Raw genomic sequence first — 22000 nt, 5'->3', positions numbered from 1 at the left:
TGGGAGAGACAGCACAGTATACCAGACAAAATACCCCAAAACAAGCTTGGAGCATTTTATATATACAATCATCAGCCTCTCCCTTGTTATGGAACATCAAGGGTGTGTCTGATTTTAAAAAAAAAGAAAAAAGAAAAAAAGAAAGCCATTTAACCTCTCACAGAAAGAGAAATTACACATCTGTTTTGGGGTGTAACATACTCCCCTCTGAGTTTCCTTCATTTGATACTTCTTTCCACTAGATATCAATCTTATATTTGAACATGTTCTATTCTCATCTTTCCCTCTGCCAACTCCTGATTGTCCTGTTATGCTAATGTTTATGTTTTTTTTCCCTTCTAAGTGCAAGAGTGAGAGAGTTCACTATTTTTATCTGCTACTGAAGCTATTGCTACAGCCAGGATAAATGTTGGCACCATAATCAAAGTGGCAGGGTTGCCCAAATACTAATGTTCCTGTTAAAGGGCCATGGGTTAGTCATTATCTGCTCAGCAGGGGCTATGCGGGGCCATTAGAGCAGTCATCAGACCGAAGGTATATTTGAAATGACTGCAATATGTTTTTTATGTAAATGGAGTTTATATGTTGTGCCCTCTTGATGCTAAAATAGGTAAAACTATCTACATGAATAATTAGTTAGTTAAAAGTTTCAGGTTTTTGTAATTAAATATTTATTTCTGGAAGTTTAATAGGTAATTTGTGTTGTTGTTTTTTTTCATTTACAATTTATTTTTCTTATTCCCTATTAGAAAGCTGCCTCCAGACCTTGTTTCTGAAAAATGTAGTGTACCCATGCTCCAGAGAATGAGTCACATGAAAATGACTATGCTTCAGGGCATGTGCATCATTAACTCTCTTGGATTATTAATAATCTCTTTTTCAGCATATCTATATTACTGTAAGGATTGCCCAGGGTGCTGGTGTTCCTCCTTCCACTCAACATGAATAATACTGTTGTTTTTCCCATTAATCCTGTTCTTCATGTTCTATAAAGGTTAAATTTCCATCAGTAGGGCTATAGTTCATTTTGAACACAAGGGTCACTAAGCATGTGGTGGGTTTATGTCTTAAGGCCAGGGTGTGCTGGGTTGTGTTTGGTAACAACACTGAAGCAGTCAGGATGGATGCTGGCTAAATGATGGTGTTTGCTTGTTTGTTCCTCTTGCCGATGGCTCATGTGGTGTGTGTGTGTGGCTGCTTTTCTACACCATATGGTCTTTTCCGCTGCATTGGACTGTTTCTTTTTCACCCACATGCTGCATGTAAAAGCCACATCAACTACACATAAAGCCATAGCTGCACACGCGCACCCAAATTTCTGCTGACTTACACTGCCCATAATGATTTATTATGTCCTTCCATGGTGCTATGACTCTGTCACATTAGATTAATGTGGGTATATAGTCTATTTTTGAACCAGGTAAGATATGTAAGAATGAAGTCTGGTTTTTACATACACATTTACATTACTTTATTAACCACAGTGGTAAAATATGGCAGTTATTCTGGCAGTTCAAGGTTATCAGCTAATGCTACCAATTAGAGCAGAATATTAGGATTTCTCTCACCAAACTTTTTGGGTGAACTTTACCACACTGGGATGTTGCTGCTTGATATTAAAGGCCAGCCAGTTATATATGGCAGTTCAATGTGTTTTTAAAAATTATATATCCATGTAACAGAGCTAGTGAGCAATCACCTTGATCTGATTTTGACAGTCAGCAGTACCTTGTGCTTTCCTGCTAGCAGACTTACTGTCTCTCCAGTCAGTCTTTTATCTCTCAGTTAGATTCAGTGTTAACTTCACCATGATGGTAGTCCTCCTTCTACTTTGGAGATATGCTGTAAGCTGACCACTTTTAACCACAACCAGCTAGTAGAATGCTGGTTTATGTGCATCTTTACTGAGCTCACTAAAACTGCAGATAAAGAACACAAACAGCAGGGCAGGGCGATCCATAGGACGATAAAGTCACTGGAGAGGCAGTTGATTATTCTTGAGTTATTTATTGTCACAAAGTATTTATACTAATATTTACATTTATATTTAAGAAAGCATGAGTATAGCCTTAAAAAATGTTTAGAAAGGTCTTACATGCCAATACCTACTTATGATTTTGTTCGATATATATAATTCAGTTTGAGATTAAATGGAATATTAAACACTTGTTTACTTTAGATGTACATGTGTGTGTGCGCGCGTGTGCATGTGTGTCTAAAAGATTCTCATTTGGCTTAGTTCTTGTTTTGTTTTTTTCTTTTGCTCCTGGTGTTTAAGCAGGGTTTGGATGTTGGAAGAGCATCCTTGGCTGAAATACACACTGTCAGACTGCATTCAGCCTTTTTATGATGATAAACCCAAAGTGTTTATTATGGATGTCAAAATATACTCTGTAGAATCCGGCTTTATATCAGACTGTGATGAGGTACCTTTTAACATAATTTGGAAAGGCAGTGTTTTGATTTTACTGGCTATTCTTCCTTTATTAGAAGAAGTTAAAGCAGGCCAATGTCATGTCACAAACAATAAAATATCACAGAATGGTATGTCTGAATCAGCCATAGCTTCTTCTTTTGTGTTCTCTTAAGAACATTTTTGATGTACCGTATCATTGAATTATTCTTAAATAAAATCTAATTTATTGACTGGTTGCCTTTGTTATTCAAAGTGTTGTAACTTAGTGCTTTGGACCGATACCGATAGACTTATTTCTCTTACATTAGACATTAGACTAAACATGTTTGACAACGGTGTCATACTCATGTATTAGAATGGTGCATTATATTCTGTGCAACAAAATAAAACTTAGTTTCTAGAGCTGTAATGTTTATTATTTTTGTCAGTGTTGAGATCACAACTAATTAATCCAATTTTGCCTAGAGTTTGGGAAAAAATAGTCTTTCTAAAATAGGATTTCTTGGTACTTTTATTATAATTAAATAAATCTAAATTGAAAACATAAATAAATGTGCACTAAATCTGTCATTGCCTGGCGGGGAAGGAATTTGAAAGGAGGAGATTTTGCTGAAAAACAAAATAAGAGCATTATAGTGAAACAAAATGCTCCACAGTTATTTTATTTCAATTATCATGTTTTAAAAATTATTGAATGTAAATTCTATTAAAACCAAGTGGTCACCATTGGAAAACTTTAAAAGGAAATAAAAACATAAAAAAAAAATTTTTTCCCATAAGCAACAAAACCTATCTCATATTATGGACAGAATCTTTTTTTCTTGTGGAAATTGTCTGGTATATTATTATATCACAACAAGAGCTGGGATACTCCTTTTGTCTCGTTTTTAGAAGAACAATAGATTGTAGTTCTCCACTACATGCTTTCATGTCTGTATGTATGTAGTCGACTAAGCCATTGGGGGATAGAAAAGCCTTTGTCTGTTTGTCCAAAGGTTACCATCTTGTCTTGAGTTCGTTCACCTGATTTGCACCCCTCAGGGTCCTTTGCACTCTTTGCACAAAAACACAACTAAGGTCGCGAGACTGATTTAGCGTCTCTGACCTATTATTTATTGACATTGATCTGAAAGCCCTCACAGATCTTCCATTGGTGTTATTGAAAGAATAGGCTTCTTTGCTGTTTGTTTTGTCTGCCAGTATACTTTCTTTTATTGGTTTTATACCTTCAAGGTACTCCAGAACATCACATACCATCTTTGCTTTCTTTGTGAAGCTACAATATTGGTTATACTATCAGTCAGAGTGACCAGAGTTTAATTTAGTACAGCTATTGCTCTGTTCTTTGTCCGTTTAGCCTAAGGGCCTGTAAGTGCTGAAGCTACTGTAACTACTGAGTGCTGTTTATATTTGGACAATCAGCCTCGGCTGTTGTAAACATTAGATGCATTGTCTCATGTCTGCCAGACAAATACCAACCAGACATAAAAAATCAAAGCAACGAGTGCCTGAAAGGTTTTTTTAAATGTAATTACTTTGATTGATTATTATTATTATTATTATTATTTTCGTATTTTATTTAACTGTTGTCAGATACAGGCTATAAATGCAGGCATGCAACCACGCCCTTAGAAGTACTAAGTTTGGTTCTTATCATAAGACCATGTGGAAATGAGTGTGACGAAAGAATGAGTTGTCTCTCTGTGCTCATCCCATCTCTTTCCCCTTCGTCCTCTCCCTCTTACTGTCTGTCGCTTCGTTTGCGTAGGACATATGTGTGTGTGATGTCTCTGTGTGTGATGTGGTGCGAGTCAGCTGTCATGGTTGTGCCAGTTGATGTGACATCTGGAAAGTTAGAGAGGAAAAGCAGATGAGTGTTTTCTAATGGTTACCCAGCTGTTGCATCATCCTGGAACGCACACTCCAGCCAGATGCTACGTGGAGAGTAGCAGGCCAGTACCAAAAAAAAAAAATCATATTAGGTGATGCCAGTAAATAAACTAGTGCTCACTGACATCACTTCCTGCCGCCCTTCAGCCAGCGTTTATGATTGGGTAATTCATGTCAAAGGAGGAGGTTTGAATTGTTGAAAGGATAAAAGGCTATTTGTATAACTTTTTCTGGTCCGAAATACATACGAAATACAAGTGCAGTTAAATTGGATTTTCCAAAAGTCAGCGAGCAGCCTCGCTATAGATAACAAATGTTTTTTAATTCATTTCAGCCTATCAAAAATCACCTAATTGTGCTCTGTGGATGCAAAGATGAGTGTCTGCAGCGAGGGGCGCTGCACATGCTTCCTGTATCTCCTCTGCCATCTCCTCTATACAAAGAATTCACAGTCATCTTAGAATAATCCTCCTGTTTCAGTCCTTGCGGATGTGTGTGTGTGAGATTGAGTGCGTTGGAGATAGTATAAGTGCAGGTCGGGGGTTGGGAAATTCCTTTCAAAACCCATGAGTCACTATTCCTCCTTATTAGCCCTAGTAGAAAATGCTGCTGAAAACGTGCTACATCGCCACTCCAGTGTTTACATATATAAACAATGTGTTTAAATATGTAAACAATGAAATATTTTTGTCCTTCTTTTGGCTACGCGTTACACATTAGTGCTTTGTGAATTGCCCATGCAGTGCCTTATATTGCATGATATGTCAGACTAGCTGTCCAAAACACAAGGACTTTTCTAATATTTCTAATATTGTTATTTGGATGCACTCGCACTCACCGTTTTTATTATAGAGAAGGAAAAGACTACATACATGCAGAACTGATAATATTTCCCTCTCAGCTGTGTGTCCTTCTTCAGACCTACCACTGCATTCCTCCATCTGTGCTATGTCTTTCATGTGTAATAGTGAGAAGATTTTTTTCTTTTTAATGGCACCATAAAGGAGACTGGTATGGATTGCATCCAGACTATTTAACCACATTCTCATTAGGCTTGCATTCTGATAACAGTTTGCAGTGGTTACTGAGACAGGCAGCTCTGTGATGCTTTAGTTACAGTCGAGTAGGAAACCAAAAACAATTATAGTTCTGTTGCTAGGTTTGGTTGCACTAGTGGTGTATCCAAACACCATTATCTGTAATATCTGCCACATAATGTTCACATGTACCTGCAGGTTTGTCAATACAAATTGTGTCACCTGTTAGCCAAACAGGTGGAGCATGCAATGTAAGCAGAACATCATTAGTTGGAATCTGATCATTAGCCCTGGTGCTGGATTTAATATATGATAATAATCTTATTTATTTTGCAGATGAAAACATTTTAAATTAGTTTACTTTTATTTTAACTTCACAGTTAACATGAGTTTACTATACTAAAATAAAAGGAAGAGAAGTTATGTTAAAAAATAACACTTAGCAACATGACTTGGATGGGTCTCAAGTGAAACCTTTTCAACTTTGAGGTGAGCTAAAAGTTGCAAAAGGACTAAAACACCTCCCCGCAGAAGTGACCAATACAAGCTGTGCAAATCACTTTATATTTGGTTGGTGCTTAATACTTATGTTTGCTCCTGATAATTGCATGTGAAAATGCAGAGAAATCATAAGTCAGATTTAGTGATTTGAGAATGTAATCACTGTTGTCAAAATGTGACATCTTCAAAAGTGCTTCTCTCTATAGCAGCTTGTTGCAGCACATTACTTGTATTTGAGTACCTACCAAGTCTCTAAATTTTCCTATTAAATCTTTCACTCAGCATGTAAAGCTGTCAGATATTCAGAGTGGTCACTGGAATGAAAGCTGATCTGTTTTACATCAGAGACAGCTGCTGATACAGTCCTATTCCCAACCCATATTTCCTACAGTGTCATGCAAGAACTGAGGTGTGCAGTTGATTAAAACTTTACCCAAGAGATTATTGAGTTGGTATACTAAGTACTTAAAAGGTCAAGTGAGCAAGAGCTTAGCTCAATAATCTTTAATTCCCACTCTGATGGGCTTTTCTTGGCACTTTCTACACACGACAGAGAGCTCTGGTTATCTGAGTGCCACTTCAAATTAATGTCAAAAGCTTGGAAACTTATTTTTAATTTGAAATAATTACTTAGGAAATGTTTTAGAACCGTCCAAACCCCACATGAACAACAGTATGTTAAAATGAATTTCATAGCTGGTACAACATTAGTTACAGCTAAAATTGAGTTTAAAATGTCCCTTTAGTCTCATATTTTACACCCTGTTGCTTATTCAGACAGGAACAGTCACTCAGTCTGTTGCTCAAAACAAACTTCTAGCATGCTCAATCAGTTTAAAAATAGGTATAGAGGTCAACAGCCCATCAGTTAGATCTCCTTAATGCTGTAGTTTCAGGTCTAGGCAGTTAGAAAGTAAGAGTGGCTGGCTTTGACCTCGTTTTCAGCTCATCTGAAGGAGAGCAAGGGGAGGAGGGAGGCAGGAGGGAAAATGAATGTCCTGATGGGCCGGCCGGCCAACAAATCTACATCACTTCCTCCTCTAACATCTGGCAGTGATCAAGGCAGGCACAGAGAGAGAGAAAGAGAGAGAGAGGATGTATCTTACTGGCTGGCCCAGTGTTCATTTCCAGGCGTAGACAGAGGCATCACATTGCAAGACCGCCCACTCGATCTCATTCCCCCTTGGAGCAAAACAAAATGAAGATGGAAAGAGTTGTGAAAGACTTTTTCTCATCTTCTCTGATGTCGTCATGATCTTTTCTGTCATATGAGGTTACCAATTTTCCATGATGATAGAAAATCTATGATTGCCTGAATCTGTGAGAATAAATGAAAAAGAAGAAAACAAAAATGTTGGTTCTTCATCTTTTTCAGGATGGCGTAGCTGTGTTTTGCTGTCAGTGGTCAATCTGCAGTGAGCTACCTGGAGCAGAGGTGTGTAGTAGAGTTCACCAGCATATTTCATTCAAATTATGACTTACTTTTGCATACATTCAGATTACATGTACGTTAATAAAGAGTTCTGTTTTTGAATACTGTGGTGCACTGATAAGTTAAACCTTGATCAGTGATCTCCACAGGGTATGGTAACAAACATATTTTTCATTCTTTTTTATTACAATCTGTTATTTTAAATAATACTGTTGGTACAAAACAATTCCTCCCACTGTTGTTTATATACTGTTTTTATAAAAATAATCCACACATATTCATAGATTTCATTTCTGAAATATGATGTATCAACATTTATTTAGACGGTAAGACTTAGGTTGATTCTAAGAAGAGGTGTTTTCTTGGGGGGGGGGCTGGCTCTGGATTATGAGGAAAAATGCCAGGATTACAGCTGTAACCTATGAATTTGAATTCTATACAAATATTTTTTGCTGAGTGGGTAATTTGGTGTGGATTCAACCACATCTAAAATGTGGTCACCGAATAACAGTTTACTTACACTTCTGCATGTTTCTTTTCAGGAGGTTTGCATGAGAGGCTGCTGCAGGGTACAAAGATGAGCGTGACCTCCTGGTTTCTGGTTAGCAGCGGTGGGACTCGCCACCGGCTCCCACGGGAAATGATCTTTGTCGGCCGGGATGACTGTGAGCTCATGCTACAGGTAAAGACATTTGATATGTCTCTTTTTTTTCACTGAAAAAAGCCCCAATAAAACAATCGTGTTTGATTTTACTGTTTAGAGATCATTAAAACTGCTGTACACATAGATTTTTCTCAGCCTTAGAAGTAAGCTGCGGAGTTCACATTGACCTGTTTCATTGGACAGTGCAATAACTGTACCAAGGATTGAACAACAATAGCACACAATGCTCATGCTGCTGCTCTTAAAGTAGCAGAGGTTGATTTATATGTCTGTATGCTGATGTCGCTGCAGCTGTGCATGCATCCAGAGAGACCACGTGCATGCTCATGTGTACCTCTGGTCACTGCACTAATAATAGAAAGTGGGGCAGATACCTCTTGAGTTAGATCTTTTCTGATGTGTGTTGTTGTGGATAGAGTATTCATCCATGGCTACAGGACTCCAGTTATGACATTACATTTTTAGAGAACTTTTCACTGCCATCAGTGCCTGTCAGAAAGTATGATTGTCAAAAACACATTTGTTTAGGACTCACTGATCCTGAGTCAGCAGACATTTTCTGTTCACTGTTTACATTATGCATCACACATACGCTTCTGTCTGCTTTTAGTTTCTGTTTTCAGTACAAAACCTCTATACAACACTGAAAATTAGATTTTCTGTGTGTAATTTGTATTAGTTAAATGATAAATGTTCAGATAATCAAATCTAATTTTCATAGTTTAATAGTGTAGATTAGCTAATGCTAAAACACAAAGGACTCTAAGCGTTATGTGGCTAAAATAATTTAGATGTCATGCGTTGAGTGAAATGCATATGAAGCAGAGACTAAAGTTGAGATACATATGTATGTGTGTACAACTTTTATGGAAAAATATTTAAAAATGATATGTTATAAAACAAACTCTGTGATATCTTACTAATGTCTTTGCATCCATAAAACTTGGAAACTACTTGCTGTTCAGATGGTATCGTATTACGCCTTTACAATCTGGTTTCTCACAGCCTTCAGTGCTTAAGTAATACAGGTTGTTTGCTTTGCTTTGAGTTGTAAAAGATCTCTTTCTTTTCTTCAAGTGGTTTCTTAATGTGTTTTTGATGACGGGTTCTGTATGTGGATTGGATGTGGATTTTTCTTTCTGTGTGTCTTCTTGTAATTCTATCCCTCTGATGTGTTTGGAACCAGAGAAAGATAAGGGAACTATTCCAAGTTACAGACATTGGTTTTGTGTACTTGGACAGCACATGAGAAGCGGCTTACAGTTACCCTCCATGTGACTGTTTTAACAAGCCAAGGCATCATCACATGGTTTAAGGCTGCTTGTGTCATGCACCAAATAAAACTGGAATGCACACTCACAGATAGAATATCAAAATACAAGTGAATATATGACAGAATTTATCACACAGTTGCTTGAGTGGTCTGCGTAAGTGTTTTGTAGATGTTGTGTTGTCAGCTTGAAGAATTGGCTTGTTTTTCCCATCAGTCATACTGTTTGTGCTACATTGCTTTTGACAGTCATGGTATTTGCAAACTAAGGATAATGATCCGAAGCGCCTAGCTCTTATTTTCTTATTGAACAGAGAAGGTGTTTAGTGAATAGAGGAACACCAAACTATGATATTAATTTAACCTCTACAAATGATTTTTCCTGAATTAAACATTTTGAGGACGTGGCTTGGCTCTGCATATGTTCTGTTGGTTGTCAGTGCGTCTGAGTATAGCAGCATGAGTCCTCTCTCCTGTACAATGAGCAGCTCAGCTGGTCTCTATCCTGTTTGATCTAGCCTAATCTCACTAAAGTAATCGCTTTCACAGTTGGCCCTCTGGAGTTGCTTCCCTTGGTTTTACTAAGCCTTGCAGCTTTATCTTAACATTTTTTCTTCACCACGAGCATGTTTCTTTGTTTAAACAAGGAGTGAATGGCTTATAGGAAAGTCATATGAGAACTGAATATCAGATTCAGCTCCCATAATCAGCACTGGCTGATTTCAGTGGAATAAATTCACTATTGTCTGCCTTGCTTCATTGCAGAAATGACTTAGTCTTTGATTATTTTTAGTCATTATTAGTTCTATTTGTAATGTTGCCCAATGTATCTGTTACTTTTATAGTTTCCATCCTTTGTATTTGTCTGCCCTGCCATCATTTGTTTCACCTATGCTTGATTGTTTCCACTTGCATCTCGTTGTTACCTGTGTTTCGTCACCAATCGCCTCTGTGAGTATATACAGTCCTGTTGACATCTGTGTCTTTGTGTATTGTTATGGATTCTTTGAACACTGCCCTTGGGCCCTCTTTTCAGTGACATCTGCATTGTTAAAATTTTGCATTTAACAGGTTAGTGAAAGAGGTTCTGTGGTTCCACAACCCTAAAGCCCTTAGACGAGCCTGAGTTTATGCTTGTGCACATATTTACCGGATATAACATCTGTATTTGTCAGCGTTGGAGAGGTTTAAGGCTGGCAACAGAAATGTGGTCACTCCCAGATGAGCTAATCATTGAGAAATGACTTGCCTACTATCAACCCCAGATCCAGCAGACTTTTCAATCTCAAACAGTAAAATTAAAATGGAAACATTGACATTTCCACACAAAATAATTCCAGGTTGTCCTGCTTTATTTGCATTTTTATAGATTTAGGGTTTTGCAGTAGATATCTGACTGCAGCAAATTTGCTAACCAGTCAGTGTCATTGCAATTCTTCAGATACATGAAACATTTGTGTGGCACTGGTACATGAGACATATTTAACAAATTCCACAGCATATTTCTCTCCGAGGCTCTTGCCATCTTTTTTTTTTTTTTTTTTTTAGCTATGCAGAAGGTTGCAGTGTTTCTACTGGAAATTGTTTATCCTCCAAACAGCCTGCTTAAAATCAATATTTTACCTCCAATCTCCAGTTACTATTCCACTGCTCCTCTTTGTCTACTGTGTGTGTGTGTGTGTGTGTGTGCGTGCGTGCGTGCGTGCGTGCGTGCGTGCGTGCGTGTACAGCTGTGTACAAATGCAAATGATTACAAAGAGCCCCGACACAGACATTGAAATACCTGCTGATATGCTTAGAGTTGATATGATAGTAGATATCTGCAGTAACCCTGATATTTACCTTCAGAGTTACATTCTTGACATTGTCATGGATTCTGATAATTCCACAAAGGCTCCGGTTCAGTGACATACAGTATTCTAATCGTTTATGTAAGAAACAGTTACTGTCCTGATGTTTAGTGTGAATAACCTGTGAATCTGTGCTGGAGTGCAACAGCAAACATGAAGAGTAAAGCCAACAATCACACATTATTTTGAGGTCCAGATGTCAATAATCACATTAACAGCTGTTACCACTTGCTAATGTTTCGTGTTTGTTTCCTTTTGTTTGAAGTCGCGCAGTGTGGATAAGCAGCATGCTGTCATCAACTACGAGCCTGGGACTGATGAACACAAGGTTAAGGATCTGGGCAGTCTGAATGGGGTGAGTACAAACACCAAAATATGCTAAGGACAGAAGTAAGTATCAAGATAAAAAGACTAGAAGAGGATACAGAGTCAAAAAGCAAAGGGAAAAGGGGGAGAGGATGGATGACAGATGGGGAGGAGTAAGATAATAAAAGGATAGAGAGAAATAGAGAGAGACCAATAGATACAAAGAAACAAAACATTCAATATAGTCAAGTTAAAAGTAGGAGAGATGGAGATGAGGTCAGAGATTTGTTTATTTCTGGAAGTCATTGGGAACTTCTTTTCTGCTGCTAATCAATCACCTTGTCAATCAAGATTCATATCAAGGCTTGGATCAATTTGAATCTAAACCCAATTATGCAAATTGCTGCTTAAGGGCAAACTCTGTGATGTGAACATGAATTAAGGAGTCAATTTGCCAATTAAACACATCTTTAGGACCTGTTTTCTTACCTTGATTGATTTAAATAACTCTCCCTAAAGGGTTTATGAGAAGACAATGGAAGAAAAAAGCTGTCAGTGTTTTCTGATGCTACTTGAAATACACATTGTAAACATGTGAGCTGGCAGAAAGAATGCTATTGTGGAAGATGAAATAAAGAATAAGCATTATAAATTTTTGTTATTGCACGAAGTTTTGTGAATTTTTAATAAGTTTGTTGTAGATGCGTAATGTTTTTGGGTATAAGATAAAAGATGTGTGGAGAAAAGCATAATTATTTGCATATTTAGGGTAATGGATAGTGATACCCAAGTTGGAATAGATTAAATTGGTTCATACCAAAATTCGAGCAGTACATTCATCCCAAAATACCACATAACAAAAACCATAATTGATGTTAGCATGATGCATGTGAGAATTATGAGGAACACATTTATATTCGTTTTTGTAATTCTTGGTTTCTCTGTCTCTTTGACTCAGTAAAACCTGGTTACACGCAGCTACCACATGGCGTTAGTCATGTGTAATGATTCGTACTCAGTCACAGCCCACCAGATTAGACACATATGCACAATGCCCCTCACATCCTCTCTAGCTCTCAGACAGGAAGCCAGAGTCAGAGCCGCTTCCTGCTGTGTCATTAACCGTCCAGCTTCTTTGACGGGATTTAGAGGAAGTTTTCTCCTGCTGAGTCAGTGGATATACTGAGGTTTGCCACGGTCTGAAAAGCTATGTTTGGACAGTGTCACCATTTACTGTCTTTCTGAAGTCATTTCATAGCTGTGTTGTTGAAATATTTGGATTTCATCTCACTGGAGAGAAGACAGGAATGTTTTATTACAACAGCAGTGCAAGTGTGATAGATTTTCATTGGCTATCCAGTGAAACCTGATCTTTCCCAGAGCTGTACAGTAGAAAAAAGGGTGAAAGGGTTGTGTGGGGATATGAGAAGGAGAGAAATGGAAAGCAAAACTCCAAACAAAACAAAGAAATACAGGATTTCATTTGCTTTGGCATTTGATCCACGCTATCCAGACCAGTTGTGGTTCCTATATAAGAAGCCCCGTTGACTATATGAAAGTTTATGATTGGTGTTTAAATCTGTCGGATTGGTTTATCCTAGCTTCATAATCCTAAAACTGTAAACTGTTTAGGCTGTTTAGACTAGAGCTGTAATCTTAAGTTGATTATTTTATCACTAGAAAATTAATCTGTTGCTATTTTGCTAATCGGTTAATCATTTTATCCATCCATTAGTTTAACCTCTTAACAAGCTAGAGACATAGATGGCTGAGTGATGTATTTGTTTTCGCAAAAATGCTGAACATCATCTGTTTTTAGCTTACTTTATGAATCTGAAGCTTTGTCATGTCCTGTATTGAATGTTATTAACCTGAATATCTTTACATGTTGAACTGTTGGTTAGACCAAGCAAGCTGTAAACTCTATATTGTGTATATTGTGCATTTTGCTATTTATCGTACTGTTTATTTTAATCTCTGTGTGCAGCGCTTTGTGACTACCTGTCTATGAAAAGCGCTTAATAAATAAACTTTACTTACTTTACTTACTGTCCCTGCTGTGAGCTTTTGTGATTTATAATGGCTGTATATTAAAAAAAACCATTAAACATTAGGATGTTAATTGTTGATGAAAAGGAAATAAATATAAAGAAAGAAAGATGTCAACCATAGTACTTAAAGTACTAAAGCACATGTTATTTTTGGAATTTTACTGTGACCATTTCTTTAAATAACCGCCTTTCTGTACCCTCTCTCTGCAGACCTTTGTAAACGATGTCCGCATTCAGGAGCAGATGTACATCACTCTAAAGTTAGAGGACAAGCTGAGGTTTGGATATGATATCCTTCACTAATCTGTTCACCCCTCACACAACCAGCAATATGTTCACCATTTAGAGAACATGCTGAGGAAAATTTTTTTATTCTCACCAAGGTGCCAAACTTGTGTTGTGACCTATAAATATAGTTGAGTTCACAACTTGCAGTAGTGTATCAGTTCTTAAACAGTTTGTGTCATTCCCCATCACAGAAGCCAAAACAGCTCATGCCTGACACCCCATAACTTTTATCAATCTATAACAATACATAGGGAATTATGAATAATTTCTTTCAATAGATTAGCATTTTTAGATTATTATTATTTTCTAATTAAAATAGGGAAAATATTAGAATCATTTAAATTTGTTTTACTTTGTATTTTTTTTAACCTGGTTGTGCAGGTCCTTACCTCATTTGTGCTTCCCCACCTGTGGGCTTGCATTAGTGTCTTTAATTATGTCATAGTTGTATGGTGACCCGTATTTCCTTAACCTTTCTGTTTCACATACCAATCTGTTTACGGTGGTGAGAGGAGAACTCACTGTGCCTGAGGAAGCTCTAAAGGTGAGGACCTTTGTCCTAACATGATCATGTTTCACAGTTGCATTGTACTACATATATGGCTATTCATTTTATGTGTCCATTTCTTCTTCTCCCTTTAGCATGAAAAGTTCACCATTGGCCTCCAACTCAGCAAGAAACCATCGACTGGTGAAACCGCTAGCACCACAGCCACAACCAAATCTCCCAGTAAGACCCCAACAAAGGCACATAGATCCCCCAGCCACACTAAATCAGGGGAGAGCAAAGTCACGGATGGGGTCACTTCCTCCAAAGAGTCATCTGCCAAACCTGTGGACACTCACAAAGCTGAAGAGAGGATAGGAGGTAAGAGACAAAACAGAAGTAAATGTGGAAAAGTAAATTAGTCTGCTGTTTCCTTAAATTTACAAATTTCTCTTATGAATAAAGATATCTTCAGTGGAATTTTAATTTTGTGGTGATCCAAAAGTAGCCCTGGGACTGAAATAACAACAAAAGCAATACAAATGTTTAGTAATGGCTTTATGCTGATATTAACAAGTAGAAAATGTATGTTCTGATATATAGTTCTGCAAATACTCTCTAAAACCTCTAGATGTAATACCACAGTTTCAAAAGCAGTTCACTGAATTTTTCACTTTCTACAACCCTGAGAGAGCAGGCTTTATATTCACATTCAGGCTTCACATTCATGTCATCATTTAGTGCAGGGGTGGGGGAACTCCAGGCATCAAGGGCCAGTGTCCTGCAGGTTTTAGGTGTGTCCTTGATCCAAAACAGCTGATCTAAACAGCTGAATTACCTCCTCAACATGTCTTGAAGTTCTCCAGAGGACTTGTAATGAAATAATCATTTGATTCAGGTGTGTTGACCCAGGGTGATATCTAAAACCTGCAGGACAGCTGCCCTTTAGGCCTGGAGTTCCCCACCCCTGGTTTAGTGTTTGTGTCTTTTTGTTGTTGTTGTTGTTTTTTGTTGATGTTTTTTTTCCCAAATAAGGAAACCTTTTTTAAAATAAGAATATTGTGTAATTTAAGTGTGGTAGGGTTAGGCCAGTAGGGGGTGGACATGGTCACAGGAAAAATTGCTGCCCGGCGCTGAGGATTATCATGAAGACGGCTTACATTTGAGGGTGTCCCTAATAAGTGACATCAGTGGGCATGTTGGGGTGCTAGCAGTGTTTCTGGTTAATCTCCAGATGTTAAAACAAGGCCATAGAGGGCTTGGGTTTACAGACAGCTTAAGCTGTAATAGGGTCAGATTGAATGAATAATGCAAACCAACATCCCAGCTCTGCTGTCTATAAAATGCAGTAAGATACACAGACACAGAAATAAATTTGGACCTAAACAGGCAACGATATACACTCAGCTTTGCATGTTGCCTGATCTTCCACTCAGTTTTTAAATAACACTCATGCTGTTTTTCATGAGGATGCAATCTCAGTGTTATTGCTTCAGTACCAGACCTCACCCACATATTATAATTTACAGTAAACATACGTTCAGTAGTTTTTATATAGATCAGCCCTACTCACTGTAAACAATTTGGCACTGAGGATCTATAATTATCTGGATATACTGTGTTTAAACTAACACATCGCAAGGTGAAGGGTACGAAAATGGGGGGTAAAAGGCATAAGATGAGGAAAGAATGCAAAGAACTTGACGAGATGTCCTCTGATACAGCACTCAGTGATGTTTCCTCTCACTTCCTTACTCAGTTTAAGAGTTACCACTGGAGCATAGTACCTTTTCTTATAGTCTGATAGGAACAGGGAGGCAAATGGAAAGCTTGTCTTTCATATCCACCATTTATTTCTGAAAGAGAAAGAACCCAAAACATTGAATGTTCACATGCGTGTTCGACCAAGCTGGCTAAAGTTTTGAAAATAGGTCAGTGTTGCAAGACCCGACTAGGGGGAATTAAAGCACGAGCACAGACATACGCAAGGAGCAGCTGGGTTAATTTTGGTGCAACGTGATTCAGTGAACTGTTTATCTAGATATGACCTGAGTATGTAAAGTCAGTAATAAACACTCGCCTTCACAGAGTAACACGTAGTCTCACTGCAAGGCTTTGTTAAAATGTTTTTGTGTGAACATTTGCCCCAGGGGATATTACAGCACTTCCTCGTGGGACCCCCTTGTATGGCCAGCCGTCTTGGTGGGGGGATGGGGACGCAGATGATGAGAATTCTTTCAAACAGGAAAACAGGACATCCACAAAAAAGCATGACAGCTCCACCTCAGGTAGGAGGCTGTGAGATTTTGAATTATTTTACACTTTCAGAGATCAAATGCAAACATGTGCTTTCTTGGGTTTATACACAGCAAGCAGGTACAATGTACATGTACAATGACAGTGTTACATTTTCAAAACATAGTTGTAAGAATGCCAAATGATTTCCACATATTATAATAAAGTTTGTGTATTTGTGATTGGTTTGTAAAAGGTGTTTTTACTGTTAGCACTTGGTAACTGCTTTACAAATAGACATGACGTAGAAGTTCAATTTCATACTCTATAATAGGATGCACTTTCAGTAATTTAAATGAAGCTTCTATTTGCTTTAGTTCAAGCAAAAAATTTAAAATAAAAGTGTTTTACTGTTTACAGTGTATAGTTACAATGTACTGTGAATGGAAACGTTGCTGTTAAATAGCTAACACATTAAAGATGCTATGTTAAGTTGAATCAGTAGCTTAAGTCATCCTAATGTCCTCCAGCTCCGTTTATTTGCTTTCTTTGTGTTGAAGGGGTGATGTCCAACTAGCCTGTGTTTTTGTATTTGTGACAGTCCAAGTGCACACAAAGGCCTTTTTCATAGCATGTATGCATGTATGTCTGTTTGCCTGCACTATGCGATTAGACAGTGACCATTGGACTGAGGGGGGAATAACGTTAACTAGAAGCCGATAGTCAGAGTAACAGGATTAGAGGAATAGTGGAACAGCTCAGTGATACAAAAAAATCAGTCTGTGCCAGGCTGGTTTAGTGTGGACCAGAAGGAGTGGGGGGAGGTTAACCAAACACAAAAAAACACTGGAGCAGACTGAAGCATCCTCAAATCTCTCGTTACATCTGGATGGATAGTCTGGCAGCATCTTTGCCAGTCGGTAAAAGAAGACTGGGTTTTTGGGGGTTTTTTTTTGTTTGTTTGTTTTTTTTGTTTTACCTCTTTTAACAGTCAGTTATAGGTGCTTTCCGTTCTCTACGATTCTCATCACTCTGTGGATTTTAGTGTCGTATTTTTGTGGTGAAGTGAGATTAGAAAAGCTTGTCAGTTTGGAGTAAATCTGCAAAAGTGTGAAGGGTTGATTTGAAACCAAACGGAAAAAAAACGTTTCCAGAAGATCAGCCAAATGGGATTGGCTACTTCAGTTATGGAAGCGGGTGAGTAAAAGGCATTTACCCTCCCCAGCATCGGCTTTTAAAAGATGAATGTTGAAACGTTGGATTGTGAAGCGGCGTGCATATTTATCAGTATGTTATCAGTGGACATTTAATTTTAAGTGGTGTGGCTTTACCTCCATGTGTATTTCCCCTAATAGGTCATTTTATTCAGATATGACAGTTAGGAGGAAGTGAAAGCGAGAAAGAGAGGTTTGGGGATAGGAAGCGATTGTGTTTGGTTGTGTGCTTTGTAGCATGTATGTGTACTTCAGTTAAATTTAGTGTGTGTCTTTTTATGTTTGCCTCTGAATAGGCTGTGCTGTCAGAGTCCCCTACCCTCCCCTCCTCATGTATTGTTGCTCAAGCTGATTGGGTTACACCATTGCACCAGCTCCCCCCTTTCCTCCCAGCGCGCGCGCACACACACACACACACACACACACACACACACACACACACACACACACACACACACACACACACACACACACACACACAGACCACACTAAGTGTACACTGCAGCAATCATTAGCCAACCACGCTCTAATTCTTTTGTAAGTATCACTTTCTCATCCATACACTTTGAGCAATGGAGCTGGTGAAATGCTTTCAGTTTGGGTCAGCTTTGTATTTATCTAATATTTTACCTTGCACTTGATTGCCAGCAGCTCATTGAAGAGCTGTCCAGTCAGTGAAATCTCTTCAACTCTCAAGTCTGTGAAATGAGAAAGGGTTTGGTGTTGTACTGTTAGGCCAACAGAAATCCTGGAACACATTCAGCAGTTAGTTTGAACCTAGCGGTTAAATAAAATTATTATTGGAGTTCTTTACTTTGCAGAAGTGACTAATGTAAGTGATTCTCAGATGACTTATGTTCACACTAACTCACTCCTTACATGAGTGGGATAGAGGAAGTTTTCTGAGTTCATCAGAATTTTAAAGGAATAACTGTTGCTGTTTATATTGTTTTGTCTCTTTTTAAAACTGTTTGTTTTAACACCAGAAGGCCCTGAAAGGTAAGAGATCACAGAGAAGAAATGTGAACAGTGTAGTAGTACTGCTGTTTGAAAGTTGAACCATGTGTTCTGTCTTAGTTCAATGGTATTACAGTGTTCTCATAGTCATTGAATCTTAAGCATCACTGCACATATTTGATCTAAAGTACATCATATTTGCTCTCAGTCTTAATCTGTGTTGTAAATCTTTCCAAAACTGCTGAGCCGCTTACACTGGCAGCCACTGATAGTTTCAAAAAGATTAAAAAAAAATCAACTAAACTGAGCTGAGGGAAGTAAAGTGAAGTGGAAAGTGCAGCTTTTAACTAAGAGATTGTACCTTTTGGAATGTCCTGTTTTTTGTCCTAAGTCTTTAAGCAGCTCTGTGATATATTTAAAATAAATATTTTATTAGAAATGTGTTCACTGTTGCTCACTCTTGTATTGTGCAGACAGTTTCTGTTTCTTGTTTCTTTTTGTCAATTGCCATCTGTTCCTACGTTTGCTCCCCAACATGAAGCAGATGGCCCTTCTAATTTCTGCAAGTATCATTTGTCATATTCAGATCTCATTTGCTAATACAGACAAATGAGAAAAAAGTCCCCCGAAATCAGGTTTTAAAGAGCTATGCCAGCACTACTTCTTTTTTTAGAGTGACAGAAAGTGAAAATGAGAAACAGAAAGTTGATGTGAAGAACAAACCCTGAGTGGATTGATCTGTGTCTTGAATGGCTTGATTTTCAATATTTTCGCTTTCATATCCTTTGAAAATTAAATCTAGTATTCATCTGTGTCGACTAAGTAATGTATTCCTGTGCTCCACATAGAAGCTGAGAATATGGAGTCTTTAGGCAACGTACAAAATTTTTGGTACCGGAAGCTTTGTGTTTTTCTTTTAAAAAGGATGTGTGCAGCGCAAAAGCACATTAGCTGGAACAGTGTTGTGCTGTGTCCACAAGCTGGTAACACAACACAACCCCAAAATAAAATCTCACCATCTAATTTTGGCTAAGAGTTTCACAGGTTGGTTGGTTGGTTGGGTGGTTTTATTTTAATCCACTGATGTCAAATATTTATTGCCTACCCAAATTTGATCTATTTTCGAATGCATCTTTTGGTATTTTCTGAACTTAGAAAGCAAAGAGGCACATCGAGGGGAGAAAGCTAAAGAGGGTGGTCTTCATGCGCCCACTGCCCATGATTCCAGTTACTTTGAGATCCCCACCAAGGAGGGTCACATGGCCAGTAATGGCATCCATGAGATTCCTACCAAGGACACTGAGGGCACAGCCAGTCACATCACTACAGGTAAAGTGAAGTATATGTTTAATTCTTTTTGATATGTCTTGATAAAAGCAGGTGTATTTATGTTTTGTATTCTTCATGTTATTCATGTTGAACTTTTGAGAAATCTTTTATGGCACAAATAAGAGATCAATGTGTATCTAGTGCAGACAAAGTAGCAGTTATTCTGCTAGAGACACTGGCTTATTTGAGTATATTTTAGCAAATGTCCATGCACTACTGTATAATTACACAATCTGGTTATATGCATTTTTTCTTTTAGAAAAGTGCTTCAGTTAGCAAACTTATATTTAGTACTGACTGACACAGTAGTATGTCTGCTCCACAGCTCAAGGTCACGCCTCCTTTACCATAGAGTTTGACAACACGTCTCCAGGGAAAGTCACCATTAAAGACCACGTGTCAAAGTTCACACCCGATCACCACAGATCTCGCTCCAAGAAGAGTGGAGCAGGAAGTGGAGGCGCAGGAGGAAGGGACTTGAGTACCCTACAGGCTGCTATGATGGCATCTGAGAGCAAAGTAGCTGATTGGCTAGCCCAGAATGACCCCACTCTTGTGCGCAGCGAGTCGACAGAGGATGACAGCAAGAGCAGCAAGAGCATCAAGAGCGATGTGCCAGTTCATCTGAAAAGACTGAAAGGTAGATTGCGTTTACTATTTGTATGTCTGTAGTTTGTGTTTTGTTGTGCCTCTTTTTGGTTTCCCTGATTATTTCTCCTTCCTCTAACAAAAGAATCCCATTTAGTCCCTACAATAATCCTTATTTGTGAGTTATCAGTTAGTTCACCAGCAAAGTCATTCTAATTTCACTTTCTTAGTGTAATAGTACAATATTTAACACACTGTCATTTGCCATACTATGTGAAGTTGGAGTTGATTCTTTGCCAGAGGTTGTTGGCAGTGGTAGCCAAGCAGGGGAGATTAGCAGCTAGCAGAGAATACCATGCCTATTCCTCTGCTGCTGTATAGCTCTGCCCCTTTTTCCTGTTTGCAGAAAATAGTACTCATACTCACATTCATGCATAGAATACATCCTGCCATTTAAAGCCTGATTGCATGATCAGAAAAATGTTTTTCTTCTTTTGTATTATGTGTGGGATAAGGTTTGAAAATACTATTGCTGTAGATTTCTTGGTTCTCTGTGTTTCTTTGTCCCCATTACCTGCAAGCAGCCAGCTGCTGAGTTGGCTCCTGCTGCTATGGGTTTTTATGAGAATTGATTAAACCAAGCAAGGTTAAGCCTTGTGCTCTCTCCCTCTAAAGAGAGTTTAGGTTTGATGCTAGGCTAGGCCATGCACATGTCTTGAGTCAATTAAATGAAGGCCAATTTATGATAGTGCTGGCATGTGTAAGGGAAGGGACCAGCAGATGCGAGCTGATGAAAATGGAAATCTATTAGCAGAAGTGAAAGGGAGAGAAGGTAATTCATTAGATGGAGTTAGTACAACACACATGTTAATGGGCTGTCAGAATGGCTCAGCTATGGGACTATTATTTTAATACGAGTTTTGGGTTGCTGGATGCTGGATGCTGCAGTCTTTTCAAAATGTGGCTGAAGAGCAAGGAGATAGAGGGTAAGTGGACAGCTGGATGAAAAGCTATCTGCAGACAGGTACAGAGGGAAGGTAGGAAGAAGCAGGATGAGAGAGCAGTATTTGCAGTAACTGCAGCCAAGGTGACTAAACAAAGAGAAGCAAGACAGAGAGAGAGAGACAGAGAGACTTGTGTACACTGCAGTAGAAGCGGAAAGGGAGGCAGCAAAGGAAGGGAGCATTTTTTTTTTGAGTTAGTTGTTATAGTAACAGTGATGCAAATGATGGCAGGGAAGGCGAGCGTTCAGACATATATAGCAAGCACTAGTGCTGAACATCTGTCTGTGTGTCTGTGTGTGAAGGCTGCAGCGGCATGTGTGAGACATGCGTTTCAGTGCTGATGAGTGCGTGTGCGAAGCATGCGCTGCTTACATGTTCATTTGTGTTGCTGAAATTCGCCAGGTCTGCGTCTGCTGCATGTGTGTGCTGGAATCATGCTCTGCACTGATCTGCAGACAAGCAGTGCGGCATGTGTGAGAGG

At 38.5% G+C, this 22000-nt stretch overlaps 1 protein-coding gene across 7 annotated transcripts in view; it reads left to right on the top strand.

The window, feature by feature from the left end:
- cep170aa (centrosomal protein 170Aa) overlaps nt 1–22000 on the top strand; it is a 38812-nt gene that overhangs the window by 2291 nt on the left and 14521 nt on the right. For 5 of the 7 annotated variants that reach the window (XM_005727328.2, XM_013909422.1, XM_013909421.1 and 2 more), the window contains exons 2-10: nt 7220–7279; nt 7819–7958; nt 11326–11415; nt 13628–13706; nt 14191–14249; nt 14348–14573; nt 16343–16480; nt 19754–19927; nt 20253–20567. In XM_005727328.2, coding sequence (XP_005727385.1) covers nt 7854–7958; nt 11326–11415; nt 13628–13706; nt 14191–14249; nt 14348–14573; nt 16343–16480; nt 19754–19927; nt 20253–20567 — 1186 coding nt within the window. In that variant the 5' untranslated portion in view covers nt 7220–7279; nt 7819–7853. The other 2 variants (XM_013909424.1, XM_013909425.1) reach the window with 2 other exon arrangements.

Source organism: Pundamilia nyererei, unplaced genomic scaffold, assembly GCF_000239375.1.
Source record: "Pundamilia nyererei isolate P.nyererei 1_Seehausen unplaced genomic scaffold, PunNye1.0 scaffold00024, whole genome shotgun sequence".
In the NCBI taxonomy this organism is placed as follows: Eukaryota; Metazoa; Chordata; class Actinopteri; order Cichliformes; family Cichlidae; genus Pundamilia; species Pundamilia nyererei.
Note: the sequence above shows the minus strand (reverse complement) of the source record. Positions and strands in the feature narration are given on the sequence as shown.